Below are 17,659 nucleotides of genomic sequence, written 5' to 3'. Positions count from 1 at the left end.
CTGGCCGTCAGGCCAAACTGAGCAATCGAGGTAGAAAGAGGTAAGGAAGAACCCAAAGACCACTGTGGCTGAGCTCCAGAGATGCAGTCGGGAGATGGGAGAAAGTCCCAACACAGTCCCAACAGTGAAGCATGGTGGTGGCAGCATCATGTTGCGAGGGTGTTTTTCAGCTGCAGGGATGGGACGACGGTTGCAATCAAAGGAAAAATGAATGCGGCCAAGTACAGGGATATCCTGGACGAAAAACTTCTCCAGAGTCCTCAGGACCTCAGACTGGGCCAAAGGTTCACCTTCCAACAAGACAATGACCCTAAGCACACAGCTAAAATAATGGAGTGGCTGTTCTTGAATGGCCCAGCCAGAGCCCTGACTTAAACCCAATTGAGCATCCCTTTAGAGACTTGAAAATGGCTGTCCACCAACGTTCACCATCCAACCTGACAGAACTGGAGAGGATCTGCAAGGAGGAACGGCAGAGGATCCCCAAATCCAGGTGTGAAAAACTTGTTGCATCATTCCCAAAAAGACTCATGGCTGTATGAGCTCAGAAGGAGCTTCTACTAAATACTGAGCAAAGGGTCTGTATACTTATGGCCATTTAATAATAATTCTGCAAAAATGTCAACAATTTTGTGTTTCTCTGTCAATATGGGGTGCTGTGTGTACATTAATGAGGAAAAAATGAACTTAAATGATTTTAGCAAATGGCTGCAATATAAGAGTGAAAAATGTAAGGTGGTCTGAATACTTTCCTTACCCACTGTATATGATAAAGAGGACATGAAGCATGCAGTCCAGGCCAACAAGGCATTGTAATAATAATTACCTTTTTTTTTATTTGAATATTTTTTGTTTTTGTCTTCTTCTGACAGACCTATGGTTTACTTCAGGTTCAAACAAAAACAAATAGACTAACTTGGCTACTTGCTTGGTCCACTGTAGACAGTAATTCAAGTGACTACATTTGGAGCTATGCTGCATATAGAAAAAATATGAACTTAATCCTCTCTGAAAAACATAAAAGTATAAAAAAATATATATATATATTCATTGCTTGTTAAATTGAGGTCAAATATGTGGGGGTGAAAGGTTCAAACAACTGTATAAAATATATCATCCATCTGCTTTAGGTGAGGCCGGTTGTCCTTGATCAGAATAAGCCTCTTAAATGGGCATGCCTGTTTGTCCCACAGCCACTGCTCTGGTGCGCAGAGTGACAATACCAAGCCTGCTCCTCCCACTAAGCTCTGCAGATAATAAAGAGAATCCACAAATCCTCTGTGCAGCGCAGTTTCATCTCCACAGTAATCATCAGCCCAATGTCCAAATCCAGAGCTCTCATAGTAACCTTATGCACTTAAAGATGCCACTCATGTTTAAGTGCTCTAGTGTAGATAGATGCATTTGACCTGCACAACAGCTTTCAACATGTCTCTATGGTGATGCACAGTTACATGTAGTTAGTTGCATACTGGATTAGAATAGATTTGACATTGAATGTCATTCCTACATTCCAGTTGTATTGTCATTGTTATTGTAACTGTAACCAAGAGGAATACTGCTTTTATGGGGTCTGTCCTTAAAGATCCTGCTTATTCAGGTTTGGCACTGGCAAAAAGTTTTTTTTCTCTTATTGGTTGTATTAATAAGTAAATTCAATTTTAACAATACTACAGGATTAGGGATAAAATAGCTTGTTTGTCAGTTTATTGTTAACAAATTAGAAAGGTAGAAAATATTTTGCAGAATACCTACCAAAACATTGCAGCCACTGCAGATCATTTCTAAACCTGACTTCAAACATTGAGTTGAAGTTGTTGAGAGTGCTCTGTATGTGGAAAACCATCATCTATATTCATATTTATTATCCTCATCCATATAGCCACTGCTTTAAGCCCATATCAGTCAAATGTCTCTCAGTCTTCATCAGAGTTGTGAGACTGGTGTCGACTCGAGGCTCCAAAGCTAAACTCTGAGCCAGTGATTCTACGGTACAGGTCTTTGATGTCCTCACACTCGCTCTCAAAATGGTTTGTGGCATCATAGGAACGGGACACAAATATCTGAAGGGGAAAAGAGAAAAAAATCTTGTAATCCATTTAATCTAAGGTGCACTATATAAATCTTCCACCACCTGTTTGCCTCCACAAAGTTGCTACTTTTTAATCTGGAATGTGTCACTGTATGGCATTAAACATATATTCAGGGAGGCAAGCAGGTGACACTTGCCAGGTTAAAGGTCAGATCTGTGGAGAGGCAACACTGCTTTTCACCCACAGTAAGGTTTCATGTATTTTGTAATAAAAATACCCTTGAATAAATACAAGATGCAGCACTGAAATGCCTCATTGTATTTTGTATTTACCAACATTGCAGCTTTACCTGATTTCTTCTTCCATCTTCATTAGGAACAAGTAGATGACTAACTGAAACAAATCTACAACAAGAAAATTAAATAAACATTTATCTGGTATATAAATATGAACATGTAAATCTTACTTTTGCACAATGGGCTCTAGCAGCTCTATTGCAGGCTGCACCTCTTTCTCTGGGTTATTGGTCTCCGCATTTGCGCTTACTGTGGCAATGTACATCCCAGCTGAGGCCACGTTGTGTGTAAAGGACACCACTGATATGAAAATGTCTGCAGAAAAAAAATATTATCTGCATGGGATAAATGTTGTTTTTTTAGATTGTAGAATATGATTTTTTTAAATCTGCGGGTGTTAGCTTCCTGTTTAATGGTGCCGTTTTGAGGACAATTGTCCATTCAAAAAAAAAAAAATTAGTTAATTGCTATGGCAACTGCTGCTCCTAACTTCAGCATTATCAAGAGTACAAAGCATTAGGGCAAGCTCCTGTGAATATTCCTTATTTGTAAGGGATATGTAAAGATTTTCTGAAGAAATACCAGATTTTCTGTCGAGTTGTGTCTGTGGGATGATGATCTGACAGGAGCTGGCCTCATGAGTGTGTTTGACGGGATGGTTTAGTAAACACATGACCCGGATCACACGCCCTACTTTCCTCACTTGCCCGGGAACATAGCTGGGGTCACAAATCAGCTGCTTACAGTAGAACAGCTGCAGAGAAAAGACTCAAACAGTAAATGCTGTTCAGCCCTTTTAAATCACCAAATGAGTAGGAAAAATTAAATGTTGTGAGTTAACACTTTATAGATTCTAACTAGGCCTATGTATATTTTGCCATTTTACCATGTTTATAATGCATGCATAATTTGGTTACACAACATCAGCAAAGAAAAAAAATATAAAAAATTTGTGTGAATTGCTATGAATTTGTGTCTATTCAAAACAGGTGTATCATTATTTAAGGGTACAATATGTAACTTTCTGGAGGTGCATGATCCCTTCTCTATGGAGATAGATACACTTTATGTCATACAGAATATTATTGCTAAAGGAACAACATTTCCATGGCAACAAGCAGGAGGAAGCCCTACTCTAAGTCAAATAAGAGATAGGTTTATGGAGATGTTTTTCAGTGCATTAAACATAACCAAAATGAAAGGAGAAAAAAAGCATCTGTTTTCTTACTAAAAGTTACACACTGTGGCTTTACATAATGTTAGTGTATTGCATAATGCAAATTAATGATGCATTTTGCATCTTATTTGCAAATATGGTCTTTTTCACTGAATGTTTGGTCATAGTCTAATTGCCTCTTATTACCTTTCCCTCTGACTTCACAGCTTTCACTTTGCCGTTCTCCATCACAATCTCATCTATTGGCCGGTTCAACAGGAGGGTCCCTCCATACTCTGCATTCAACCTGAAATAAAGTGAAGTATTTAATAAATATTAAAATTAAAATCTTAAATGCAAAAAATACCTTGCAAACCCCTGTGCTATCTCCCCCAGGCCGTAGACGGGATAGAGGTATGGGCTGCCGCTGTGTCGGGACTGAGACTGGCAGTAAAGGCTGATCATCCTGATGGTCTCTCTGCAAGGCTCATCCAGGTAACTGCAGATGAGGATACATTTCAAACACACAAATGGACAAACAAAATATTTCCATGATAAATGGCATAATATTTGTTGGTGTAATTTGAATGCCGGTGAGTGACAGCAGGGCTTTTTGGGAGTAGCCCACCTAAGGTCCAAACCTGTTGTTGTTGCGTAAGGCTATGGCATGTCCCGTGAACTCCATCACATCAAGCCCCAGGTCAAAGCGAGAGAACAGGTCCCGGGTGGTGGTCTTGTTTGGATCCACATCCTGGTACGTCCGCGGGTTTCTTAGGTCAAAGTTCAGAGCAAAAAGGAGCAGTTTTCTGAATCTCCTTTTATCAAACATGCCCATAAGATCTACAAAATAAAGTATTGTGAGAAGCCAGTGATCCCTATTGGTGTTAACTAGGACTAGTTTATGTATTATTTATTCATATATACATATATTTCAATAACAGGGTAGATTTAGGTAAAGTGGAGAATGTGTACTAGGTTGTAGAAGATTTTCATTATTCAAAAGACATAATATTTTGTTTTAGATTGTTAAACATTATGGCAGCAGTCCTACTGTTCAATCATTTTGAAAACCATGGATATACATACAGTATTACAAAGTATATATTTACCTGAAACTTGGGCATCTTCCTCTGAAGCTGGAACTTTGTGCAGTTTTCCACCTTTGTAAACATAACTGCCTTCAACAACTTTAAAGTCCAGATATCGAGTGACTTCAGTATAGACCAACATTTTCACCAGCTCACCTGTATCACAAAATACACATATGAATTCATCTACAGCGGAAAGAGATTTACAGAGTAATAGTAGCCTTAAATAAGCTCACTGCCTGCGAGAAAGAATTTAGGAATGAGGTCTATGTTCCACTCTTTTCCCCGGCACATGGTTTTAGTAGGGCCCGGAAGTTTAAATCTCTTGTACAGCTGTTATAAAGGAACAAACATTTTACACAATGTTAGTTTTAAACAGATGAGATGACAGATGTTACCTCCTCTATGGGTGAAATGGATGTACTCCCTCCTCCATGATAGGGATGGTTGTCAATGTGAAGAACTTTCTTTCCATTTAGAGACATTAAACCAGACAGGATGCACTCCTACAACAAAAACATGAAGTACATTACTACAAAGTCAGTTTACTTCATGTCAAAAGATGGTATACCATATGCTACTGAAATAAGAATGCCAAAAATGCTTTTCCAGACACTCAAAGTTGTTTAATTTGATTAATTAATTAATGATTCTTCACAGCTGAAGTGACTTCCACTTTGCACTTAAATTAGCAACTTGAAGTGTCTTGCCCAAGGACAAACCGATATGCACAGGTCTGACGTGGACTCTTATCCATGGGTTTAGATTGATGAGAAATTAGCACAGTTGCCAAAGTGACAGACAACAATTTAAGGACTTTTTGCCACTCAAAAGAAGAATATTGTGTTTTGAACAACAGGACGCTGAAGTCTATGAATAGCCACACCTACTCTTTCAATGCACTGTTTCTCCTCTCTCCAGCTCTCTGTCCCCCCCTGCCAGCCTCCTCACCATAGGGGGCAGTCAGAGCCTTCAGCCACTAAACTCTGGAGCTCTCTTCACTCTTCAAATACAGACTCAAAACTACCTGTTCAGACAATCCTAGACCACATTTTTCTTAACAAGGCAATTAAATGAGCCACTAAGCTTGAGCCAAGAAAAAATGAATAGAAAAAAATTATTCTTACAAAATTCTCACTGATAGCATTGCTATTTTGCTATAGACATAGACGGCATATATGAGGAGCCATTTCAAGGCCATAATATGTTCTCTCTTACCTTGGGTCCAGTTCCAAGCACAATAATATCATACTCCTGCATCTTCACTTCTCTGATGGTCTACCCAGCTTCAGTAGTACAGACTGTCCGGTGTCCACTGTAACAAGTGTGAGTCCCTGAAATAATCTTCTTAAGTCAACTTTGTGTAGCATGTGTGTGTGTGTGTGTGTGAGGACTATAATGTAAGCTACAATAAAGCCCACAGAATAAGTAGGCCTATATAAGATTCTTTTCATCATAGATTGCATTGTATAAAAAACAAACTCAAGGCCCGGGGGCCAAATGTGGCCCTCCACATCGTTTCATGTGGCCCTCGACAGGGTAAAGTAAAAATTACCGTCTAAAATTAAAAAAGTAGTTCGATTTATTTTACATCCGGCCCTTTGAAGGCAGCTATTTTGCCAATGTAGCCCCCAGTGAAAATATGTTTGACACCCCTGGTCTAAATCATTTTAATAAGGAAATGTACCCTTAAGGATCTAAATAAAAAGGTCTGGAATGTTCCATAAGACTGAGCAAATAAAGCAAATGGGAGTTGGGATTAAAAGTCTACAGAGGAACAAAAGTATGCACCAAAGTCCAAGGAAAACAGACTAAGAAATTAAAGCAATCTGTGAAATTCCTATGATATTGCAGACGAGTTTTAAATGATGTCGACTCCACTTGTCTCTATGCCTGTGGTGAGGCGGAGAACCGCGCGCTGTGTTGGCTGCGTCAGTTTGCGTACCCCGGAAGTGTCTGCTCAATGGTCCAATCTGCTGCAAACAACTGCAACTTTACTACTTGACAGAAGATTTCAGCTCGTCCTAAAGATGTCATCTTCACAGCCAGTAAGTTTAATTTTGGCTGGACTATGTATTTGATGCTTCAACTTGCGCATGATGCTAAAACGTAATGCGCATAATGCAAAGTTATTTAAAAATAACTACGCTGGCAGAGGTTACTCAAGAAAAAGTTGGGGAGGAGTATAGTTGGTTCTAATTGATCTGTACAATCTATTAATATTTGGCCTGGTTAAAAGAAACTAGGCTGAAGAACTGAAGTTTCTAGAAATGAATGCTTTGATCATTACTATTCGTGTACAAAGCTTAAAAAAAGCAAATAATGCCTTAATCGCCATGATTGGATGTATTTCATTCATTCATTGTTTTAAGTTTCAAACACCTAAGATTAAATGGTTACAGTTGTTCTTTTTCCATTTATGTGCATTATCATTTGTGATATTTTCTCTTACCCAGTTCTCAGCCACAACAAACCAGCACCGGCGGGTGTCCACCAAGTCTAACCCTGGGTTTTTGGAGCGGCTCAGTGAGACAGCAGGAGGGACATTGATTGGTATTGGGATGTTCTTCCTGTCTATTTATATACTATTTACCAACGAGGTAAAGAATACATCATTTACTTTAAATTTGAGAATTATATATTTTGTACACTATAGCCAGAATCTTTGTTCTGCTTTTTAGGGTCGAGCATTACAGACACAATTGTCTCTGGATGAGGGACTGTCTCAGGTTGTGTCTTTAGACTCTTACTTTGGCCTCGATCCACAAAATGACAACCGTTTAGTTCATTTGTCCGCAAAGCTTCACACAGCTCAGGTGAAACAATATAATGTAATAACTAAAGTTTCTGTTTCTTCACTACATGGTTTAAACACTTATTGTCTATGCAGCCTCTTCATGACCCAAACTACAGAGTGGTGGTACAGGCCGTAAAGCTGAAAAGGGAGGTCGAAATGTATCAGTGGGTGGAGTATTCAGAAAGCAGGTGAGTCAGACTAAAGTTAATTGTTAAGGATTTCACTTATTTCACAATTGTTCACACACCAGCTGTAGGTTAGACTTAGAGGTATACTTGGTAGCTCAATACTGTAATAAAAAAACAAACAAACACCATTTCACAGGATATGTATATGTACAAGAAAAATACAGTATATGTTAATATAAGAGGTGCAGTGCAATAAGATAAATGGAGGAGTGTTAACATGAATTTCATAAGTGTTAGTTTGTTTTGTACTGGTTATACAACTTTGCCCGTGTGCATACCTGTTGCATACACTGCACCCATGCACGCCCCATTGGTAAAATGATGTACAATGAGGTTTTTAAATAATTGTGTCATGTCTTTTACTTTTGTTTTGGTTAAGGCTAATTCCAGGTCTAATGGTTTTCCAGCCTTGTTCAGTGTAATTTTGAGTTTATCCTGCTCCAGGGTTTTAAGCAAAGTAGTTAAAATTTAAAACTGTACAAGAACAATCAATTATGTATAAAAATCAATTATTTTATAATCTAAGAATTTCAAAAAGTTAAAATTAAGAATTTTATTTAAAAAAATAAAAATAATAATAATAATCCAGTGATATTATTTTGTGTGACTGTGAACCAACCTATTTATTGTCTTGCTATGTTTTAAATTCATCAGGAGATTCAGACAGAAGCACAATTTCTGCTGTTTGTGCCTATGGAGCTCAGATCATTTGGATCTACACAAGCTATGAGATATCAAACTTAACATTTATGCGCAACAATATTATAAATTGTTATTTTTAGGGACTACCAAGAAAATGGTGAAACAAAAACCGAGACAACCTACACATACAGTAAGTTTGGTTAGACCATAATGATCTGACATTCTTTTGGACATGTATTTTAAAAAGTTAATCAATATTTTCTCAGACACTGAATGGAAATCAGAATTGGTGAATAGTCGTAATTTTGCTGAGGAAATTGGTCACCAAAACCCAAGGTATTGTACAGTCTAATAACACTGGGTTACAAAAAAAAACATTTTTGAAAGTTGTCTGTGTTTTTTCAACTGAATTAGGACCATTTAGCACCGCTGAATCCAAAAATGATATCCATTTTTCTCAGTCAGGTCAGGTTTTTATGCTAATTTGATTTTGAAAAATCCGATCTTCTGACTAAATTGATTACAATTTTGTGACATTATCAGTTGATTTTCTTTAATATTTCTCATCCAAAAAATGTTTTAGGAGATAAAAAATAGTTTTCTAACAGAATGTATTAATTAAATGTTATGTTATGTTAATTGATAAAGGTAAGTACATGTAAATTGGAACGTTACGTTATCATTGTGCAAAATTCAGGACATGAACTTCTGTTTTTATGAACCCCTTGAATGCTCAGCAGCAGGGATGTCTCTCTTCAGAGTCCAACAGTAATCAGCCATCATGACTGCATCCCAGCGTCCCTGATACCTGCTCTCCATCTCTTTTATGTCCTGATGGAATCTCTCCACCTGCTCCTCACTCAGTGATCCCAGATTCTCAGGAAACCTGAACATTTAGCTCCTTTTGGGAAAAAGGATGTGGAGCATCATCATTAAAACCACACTGGAGGAATCTTTGTCACTGATGTCAGGAACTTCTACAAAGACAGGTACTGGAATTTCATCACAGTGAGCTACAGGGCGACGTGCTGATTCACGGTCAGGATACTTGAGGCTGCTTCGGTTCTTTCTGTTGATCCCAGTCACATCAACAGCCCCGAAGTAGCTATTGATGTCGGCTCCCTCCAAGCCATGGGAATTCCAAACTTCAGACAACTCTTCTTGCCTTTAGTCCACTGACGCAGATACTCGGTGCATGACTTGCATGCCATGTGTGGCGCCCAAGCTTCATCTTGGTCACCAAGTTTAATACCAAAATAAGCATGGTAAGCACGCTTTATGAAACTTGTGACTTGATTCCTGTTAGGAACATTGGTGTATTCACCGCAGATGTAGCAGAATATGTCAGGCTTATTTTTGTAAGATCTTCTAGTCGAAGCCATTTCATTCACTTGTAATACAAAAAACAACAACAATTAGTCATAAGTTGGCACATGCAAAATCTTCAGAATTTGTTTATAGCGAGAAATATAACAGAATTTTGCATCATATGACGTGAAAATACTCATACATGAAAACAAAATCGTCCAAAAACAAATATGTAGCTTAGTTCAGAACGTTGACCTGATTGAGCAAAACCAATGTGATTTTTGGATTCAGCACATCAAAATTATCCTAAATCAGCTAAAAAATCTTAGACAATAAATTTAGTGTTGACCAGTGTAATGCTTTTGAGAGTATTGACCTGCTTTGTTTTGACTCTAAAATAATTTTGTTTTAGTGCTATGGCTGTTGAGAGTGTGACAGTGGTAGCTCCTGAAGTCAGAGCTGGGCCTTTCATTTTGTCCAAAGGTACAGAGTCATTTTTATTTCTTGTTTATTTATTTATTTGTTTATTTATTTTTTACTAAATTGAATGCTTATCTCCTTTAGGACTCATTAACAATATAAACAACTTCCAGACACTGAGTTTGAGAGATTTTAATGCCATAAATTTAGATCCTTTTCTCACCATTCATGATGATTACTTCTATCACACCCAATACCCACGCAAACCAGAAGTGAGTACAAGAAGTGAGTACCAAAGCCAGGGGAGAATAAATGCATTTACTAAGTTTTTGTTACTAGGTTGGTGATGTGCGAGTGAGATTTTCCTATGCTGGTCTGAGTGGAGAGCAGTCTTGGCTCGGGACACCTCAAACTGTGAGTAAAAAGTACTTATTAGCCAGTATTGTAATAAATGAAGTATACATAGTTTTATTTTGTGTCAATCATTTACAGGTGAGTATTGTGGCAATGCAAAGAGGAGAGCAGCTGATGCCATTCAAAACTAAATCGGGTGACATTTTGGAGTTTCTGTACTTGGAGAACCTGTCTGCAGAGGTATTTAAAAAAAACAAACAAACATGAATGGGGTATTCAAAAGGGGTATTTCAAAAACATTTTATTTTGCTGTAATAAAATGCATTGTGGTTGTGTAAAGTGATTGTAAGATATATTTATTTCCACTAAATATTAATATTTAGAGTTTGAAACTCCCCTTTTTCTACTCCAGACATATTTATCTGTCAGTGTGGCTCTAAAGCAATCACAAAAGCCACAGGTTGTTAGCACTATTTTTGCTGTCTTATTATGCAAATTAACCCCTTGCAATGCAGAGGTATTTTGTTTAACCTTGATTTAAAGTCCACACAGGGTAATATGCCTATTACAATAATATTACTTATTACAATAATTAATGCCCATGTGAGTTGATTTAAAGCAGGTTTCAATGTGATTTGTTGGCTGTATTAGGCTCATTGCCAATTTTACCAAACATTCATATTAGGAGCTCATCAGCCATTAGGCTCATTTTAGCTGCCCTCATTTGTGCTAAATATTATTGGCCTACAGAATGTTGTGATGTCATCTGAAACAGAGCAATACTAGTTTATTTATTCGAGGAAATCATATTTTTTTTACATGAACTATTGACAGAATGTAAAGGAGATTTTGTATTGGGGGCCCACTAAGAAAGTTTGTACCCAGGACCCAGAATTTGGTGCTACGCTCCTGAACATGAAACGCTCTTTTATTCACTACAAAATATTATTTTTTTAAACATGTTTTCTAAAGAAGACATTATACTTTTATGGTATTTAGTATTAAACTTGTCCATACTTATTATTAAGCATGGTAAAGTGTTAGTTATCATTGTAAACTGCAATATTGATCTTAAACTGCTTGTAATAGCTGGTCCATTGATTTACATTGTTCAAAAACATGATTAAAAACTCAAGTAGTCTTTACAAAATGTTTTCCCTGTTAGGAGATTTTTGACAAGGAGCACCAGTTCAATAGCATTAAAACTTGGGGGCTGAGAGTGGCCGGTTGGGCTCTCATGTGTTTGGGAATTCAGCTGGCGATGCGCATCATCTACACCCTAGGTAAACAAAACCTTTTATTTGCTTAATTATTGGCAATTCAAGATTATAATTATTGACTGTTTTTTTTTCAGTGGACTGGGTTCCTGTCCTGAGAGAGCTGGTATCTGTGGGCATTAAGATTTTTGCTGTGTGTGTCTCCTGCTCCCTCTCCCTCCTGGTCATTGGCATTGGTTGGTTGGCTTACCGCCCCCTAGTGGCTTTTTCCTTGGCAGCAATAGGGTTGATTCCATTGTTTATTGCTCGCTCAGGATTTCCAGCAAAGAAAGATGAATGAGTATTGCACTGAATGTAGTTTGGGTTGTGTGTGGACATGTGTCCTTTGTAACCAGGATGTTTACATTGTACTCACTCAAATTAAGACAACTTCCTGTGATATTGTTACTCTGCATTTTTGTTGCTTAGAATATACCTCACTTGTGTCTGCCAAATTGGTATGCATTTATTAGACGCATTACTGTCCTGCAATACATTAGGTGGTTTGTGAGGCTTTTGTTTTTTTATAACCTTGAGATTGTTTTTGAAAATGCCAAAGAAAGGGGTTTATGCATTGATGTCAAACCCTTACTGTACTGTTTTGTTGCATGAAAGAAAGAATTGTAGACATGTGTGCATAAAAGTTATGTAGTGTTGTGTTTTACAGCTCATAGTCTCCTGTTTTATCTTTCAGGTTTTACACAGCTGTCCATTATTATTACAATAAACCATTGCAACCAGCCGATAACAAATTCAGACAGAAGAAAATACCAGTGTGATAAATGTAAAGCACATATTTATTGTGTGCAATGCCTTCAATGGCAAATATTTTTGCAGGAATAGGTTTACTGATTCATAAGATTTCGTTTTTAAATTGTCATAATCAGTCCTTTCAAAGCATCAACATGGACCTTAAAAATGTGTGTTGATGTTAATTGCATTATACTTCACAAATTGACATGTTAAATGTGTACTCCAAATGGAAAAAAACAAATTAATTACACAAACATTTGTAATTTACCAAATGAGTTTCCAGTCTGTGTGCACCAAACTTTGAAGCAGAAGCACACTAGCATTTAGCATGAGCATCTGTTGAAGTATTTGAAAGACTATGGGTCACAGTGCACAGGTACTCCTTCCTAGTTGGCTGTGGAAACATTCTTTAGATCAGCAGCGGGGCTCAAGCACTTAACTGTAGTTGGCAGGTATGACTCAATGGTCCCCGGGCTGACCTCCATTACAGAGCGAGAGTTGAAAAAGAAAGTTTCAATATGGCAGATTTACTTAGGTTAAAAAGTACAAAAAGTATTTCCATTACCTCAAACTCGAATACTGACAGAACCTGACTACTGGCTTAAGACAAAAAGTAAAAGCATTACACCTTTAGTAAAAACTGGGAGAACAGTCTGTGTGGTTTGGGGGCAGGTTTCAACCCAATGCTCCTTCTTCCCCAGCAGGAAGCAGTCCTCCTATTACAGTAGAAGACATTTATTGGTCTTCTTGCCCTTCTTGGCCTGTAGTGCAGCCCTAGTGGCCATCTCGAAAACTTCCCTCACACCATCCTTTGTTTTTGCAGAGCACTCCATGTATCCAAAGGCATTAATTCTGTTTGACATGTCCCGTCCATCCTCTGGTTTCACTGGTTCCTAAGTTAGACAAAAATAACATTGTAGCTTAATCAATTAATTTGGTCAAAAAAAAAATCAAGCCTCCAATATTTATCTACCTGCTTCATTTTGGCAAGTTCCCTTCGGGTGTGTTCATCATTGCGTAGGTCCTTTTTGTTTCCCACCAGAATAATAGGAACATTGGGACAAAAGTGTTTAACCTCTGGAGTCCACTTTTCAGGGATGTTTTCTGAATAATGAAATAAAATTGATTCATTTCACAGATCACATTATGTGTGGAACGTCATACATTTACAACTATTCAATGTTTTAGCAATAAGGTTTGCCTTTTATTTTTCATAATTTAAGGATTTCTTACCGAGACTGTCAGGACTATCGATGGAGAAACACATAAGGATCACATCAGTATCTGGATAGGAGAGTGGGCGCAATCTGTCATAGTCTTCTTGACCAGCTGTATCCCACAAGGCTAGTTCAACCTGCAGAAAGTAAAATATGACATTTTCATTTCTGAACGAATATCCACCCAAAGATCAACACTAAAGCAATCCCACAAAACATAAATTCCCACTAAGTGATGTGCAATGTTGAAAGTTGTTTTTTTTTTATTGTTTTTTTAACTGTGCCTTCCACAGTGGGGATTCGAAATTACAGTGTTACAAAAACAAAGTAAACGTTTAATGGTTAAATTATTAAAAAAAAACAAAAACTAATAAACTGTGATCTTCAAGTCAAACTTACAAATTAGTAACATATTTTAGGTTTTGTATAGTTATATCCAGGGGAGAATTGTTAAAACCTATTTATGAATATGTATGTTAGGGGTTTTGTACTGATACATTTCAGGTTCTTATTGTAACTTACCTGTTTACCGTCCACTTCAATGTCGGCTACGTAGTTTTCGAAGACTGTGGGCACGTACACTTCAGGAAACTGGTCCTTACTAAAGACGATCAAGAGACACGTCTTTCCACACGCACCATCTCCAACTATCACCAACTTTTTCCTAATTGCTGCCATAGCTACAAAAGGGACAAACAGACATGTCACAAATAATATAAATAGTTCAATACACCAAGATGAGGGCATTATGCAAATTAACGTCTTTCCCTCTATTAAAAAAACAACAAAAAAACAAAACCCAAAAACAACAGTAACCTTGTTGACAGCTGCCCTCTGACCAATAGCCGAGACTTCCCGATCAGCTGGTTAAGCTGGAGCTACTGGTAGTTTTTACTTAATTATACTGAACAAAAACACTTCAAACACAGAGAAAAACCCTCTGTACTAAAGTAACGCAATTTCTACAAACGTAATGTTACTGAATAACAACACCAATGTTTTCCGCTTGACTGTACCAACCCACCTAGCAGAAGCATTTTTATACAGTTCATACTGCCTCGGAATATATTTCAATGCATGAGCAGCTGAATACGATGAATATAACCACTTGTACCCCAGAGATGATAGAGAAAAATGCGGGCCTATGGAGTGTTTCAGAAGACCTTAGACCGAAGGGTAACAGAGCATTAGCATTAGCCTAAAAGAAGGAGGCTATCGTGTTAGCTAGCTGTAAGTTTACTTTTGTTATGAAACTGATATCCTACATTAGCTTTTTCTTACATTGTCACATTAATAGTTGGTACTGTGGCAAAGATACGCCACTGTCCAAACAAACTTACTTACGATGCTGAGCACTTTTAAAAGTATGAGTAACAAACCGGCTTCGTGTAACTTGTTTAAGGTTAGCTTAGCAGAATAAAACGGAAGTCAATAGCGACTTTTGGTTAGCTTCGAGCCATAGCAAAACTATCGGAAGAAAACATGACAATCCTCTGTAGAAATAAATATTTTGGTGCATTAGTTGTGACGGTTGACTCAAAATTACACACTCACCGGTGATTGATGAAATTTATATTCAAAAAGGAGTGTTTTGTTGGCCTCCGTTAGAGTCGGCGAGTCGGCCCTCTACTCCGGATTAACAGCAGGGAAGAAGTGAGGGACGCGAGGGGGTGGGGCCTCTGCGCACGCGCACAAAACACACACAACGGGCACAATACACACGTACACACACCTACACACCCCCACACACACGCCCCCCCCCCCCCCCCCCACACACACACACACAACATACAACATACACACCACTCACACACACACACAGACACATACACAACACACACAAACACATGCGCACACACATACAGACACAGACACACAACGCATACACAACACACATACAGCATACACACACAAACACACATACATGCACACACACAACACATACACAACATACACACACACAAACACACATACATGCACACACACAACACATATACAACACACACATACACAACACACAGACACAACACACACATGCATACACATACACACAACACACACTCAACAAACATGCACACACATACAACACACACAGGCACACACACACACAGTTTTAAATATTCAGTCTATGGGCTCTACTTTGAGCTCCCCCAAACTAGGCGTCTTATGGAGAGTGACAGAAAACTAATTTTGGCAGATTATGTCCAAGACCATATTTTTGGATTTCTCCTTGAAAATCAGGTAAGCAAGTTTTCTCATCAACAAAACAGATAGATAAATAAATAAAAAAAAAAATTAAAAAAAAAACAGATTTAATTGGAAAGATTTTAATGACTTCTAGACTGCATTCATTCTGTACTAAAATGGCTGTTAAGCCAGTGTAGTCCATAGTTTATTTGCCTGGCCACATTACATATGTAAACATAAATCACTGATAAAAAAATGTTGTAGACAACTTAAACAAATATCAAAATCTTAAAATCACAACGCTTTATGATACAAAGCTAGTTATAAGACAAATGGCAGCATGCACAGACTTTTTCTTCTTATAGTAGACATCGTAAATTAGGACACAAAATAAAAAGCTCACAAAATACACCATAATAGAAACATGTCAACCATGAGATGTGGAGTCTGGTCCCTCATTTATGGAAAGGGCAGTCCTGCAGGTATAGGAAGTTCTGGGAGTGGCAGCAGGTCCGGGCAGTTTGTGTGTCTGTTTATAGTGAGCCGTGTTTGGAAAGTGTTGGCTCTGTGCAATGGGCATCTCAGCTTTTAAACTACACTATCATTGGTTGTTGGATGAAAGTGTCCTGCTTGAATTTTGATATGATCCTGAACATGTTTTTCATTTGTGTAGTGCTGGATGAGGCTGAGGACACTGGGAAATGCTCTATAATGAGCAGCAGAAACAGTGTCTAACAAAAATCGTGCCGTTATTGTACTTAATGCACACACGGGTGGCCTTGTTTACAGAGATGGCTCACCGAATACTAGCCTACAATTACAAGTAGATTGGTGCAGTACAAGAAGCATTTCCCATTATTTGAGAGGACTTGTTTCCTGGTTTCTTCCAAACAAGCTGCAGTGTAAATTGATGTTGCTATTTACTTGTCATTTTTTACACAAAAGGACTGCCAAAAACTGAGCATATTTTCTTTCTCAATTCATGTTTTAAAGGTGCACTATCCTTTCTTGTTGGGGGTTTGCCACATGCTTGTCTCCATAGAGAGGCTATTGCTTTTCCTGAAATGTTCCATAGTATAGCATTGAATGCCTGAATGGATCTTGCTGCATCTGTTCAGTTTATATTATTGCTCATAAATATCTTGAAAAATATTCTTGTTATACTGTAAGCATTTTTGCATCTCCACAGACCTGACCTGTAATTTGGCCTGCTGGCACCCCCTGGTTCTCTCCATAAAAAGAAGTTTAATGCCATACTGTGAAACATTAGGCAAAACCATATCTCAGTGGAGGCATGGATACCCTTCATGAGAAAATAACTTGACCAGGTAGAGTCTCCGTGGAAGTTCTCTACCAGAAAAGTAATATTGATTTATTTATTTATGTTTAGTCCCTTTTTGTTTAGTTTACCCTTACATTCATGTTAAGTTAATTGCTTCTTATTTTACCATTTTTCCATCTTTGTTTTCTTTTTGTTCCTTCTCTTTCCCGCACAAGCTGGGTCATAACAGCCACTATAGTTAAATCTGGGTTTACTGTCTCCAGACACAAATAATAAGCCAAAATCATGCAGTTAGCCGAGTTGTGCAGGTAGTGAAAGGTGTTGTTAATACTGTTGCCCTCTGTAGGACGCTGAGGTGGAGCATAAACTCGAGGGTACCTAACTGGATCCTTCTGTGACACAGGACTGATTTTCTGTGTAACCATATCTATAATTCACATGTGAAATAGAATATTGAATTTGTGGGAAAGTTTCTCTTTCTTTCCCCTTTATATTGATAATGCAAATACAAGTCCTTGTTATTATCAGCTGAGAACAAACAGAGAAGCAAAAGACTATCACTATTACCAAAAGGCTACAAATTATACCCCACACTACAGATATTTTAAATGAATAATAATGAATTAATAATACAACATGTGCGTGTTTAAAAGCATATATATGGTAAAAAATACGAGCTGTA

At 37.8% G+C, this 17,659-nt stretch overlaps 3 protein-coding genes across 3 annotated transcripts; 1 reads left to right on the top strand and 2 right to left on the bottom strand.

The window, feature by feature from the left end:
• Nucleotides 1–1,719: 1,719 nt before the first annotated feature.
• Nucleotides 1,720–5,862, bottom strand: zgc:112334 (uncharacterized protein LOC619199 homolog). Its single transcript, XM_033966067.2, has 11 exons — nucleotides 5,792–5,862; nucleotides 4,972–5,079; nucleotides 4,810–4,906; nucleotides 4,595–4,729; nucleotides 4,127–4,325; nucleotides 3,853–3,984; nucleotides 3,693–3,792; nucleotides 2,912–3,083; nucleotides 2,500–2,644; nucleotides 2,383–2,437; nucleotides 1,720–2,063 (listed from the first exon to the last, which is right to left on the bottom strand). The coding sequence occupies exons 1-11, from the start codon at nucleotides 5,831–5,833 to the stop codon at nucleotides 1,917–1,919; spliced, it is 1,332 nt and encodes a 443-aa protein (XP_033821958.1). The 5' UTR covers nucleotides 5,834–5,862; the 3' UTR covers nucleotides 1,720–1,916.
• Nucleotides 5,863–6,522: 660 nt separating this feature from the next.
• On the top strand, nucleotides 6,523–12,532 carry LOC117370583 (transmembrane protein 43). The gene is made up of 12 exons (XM_033966037.2): nucleotides 6,523–6,621; nucleotides 7,030–7,173; nucleotides 7,255–7,389; nucleotides 7,464–7,558; nucleotides 8,341–8,390; nucleotides 8,467–8,536; nucleotides 9,921–9,991; nucleotides 10,073–10,200; nucleotides 10,268–10,342; nucleotides 10,421–10,522; nucleotides 11,448–11,565; nucleotides 11,637–12,532. The coding sequence occupies exons 1-12, from the start codon at nucleotides 6,604–6,606 to the stop codon at nucleotides 11,837–11,839; spliced, it is 1,209 nt and encodes a 402-aa protein (XP_033821928.1). The 5' UTR covers nucleotides 6,523–6,603; the 3' UTR covers nucleotides 11,840–12,532.
• Nucleotides 12,315–15,180, bottom strand: LOC117370597 (transforming protein RhoA). Its single transcript, XM_033966056.2, has 5 exons — nucleotides 15,063–15,180; nucleotides 14,031–14,188; nucleotides 13,525–13,645; nucleotides 13,265–13,395; nucleotides 12,315–13,184 (listed from the first exon to the last, which is right to left on the bottom strand). The coding sequence occupies exons 2-5, from the start codon at nucleotides 14,184–14,186 to the stop codon at nucleotides 13,011–13,013; spliced, it is 582 nt and encodes a 193-aa protein (XP_033821947.1). The 5' UTR covers nucleotides 14,187–14,188; nucleotides 15,063–15,180; the 3' UTR covers nucleotides 12,315–13,010.
• Nucleotides 15,181–17,659: the final 2,479 nt, after the last annotated feature.

This window comes from Periophthalmus magnuspinnatus, chromosome 5, assembly GCF_009829125.3.
Source record: "Periophthalmus magnuspinnatus isolate fPerMag1 chromosome 5, fPerMag1.2.pri, whole genome shotgun sequence".
Lineage (NCBI taxonomy): Eukaryota > Metazoa > Chordata > Actinopteri > Gobiiformes > Gobiidae > Periophthalmus > Periophthalmus magnuspinnatus.
The sequence above is the reverse complement of the archived record's forward strand: the minus strand, read 5'-3'. Positions and strand labels throughout refer to the sequence as shown.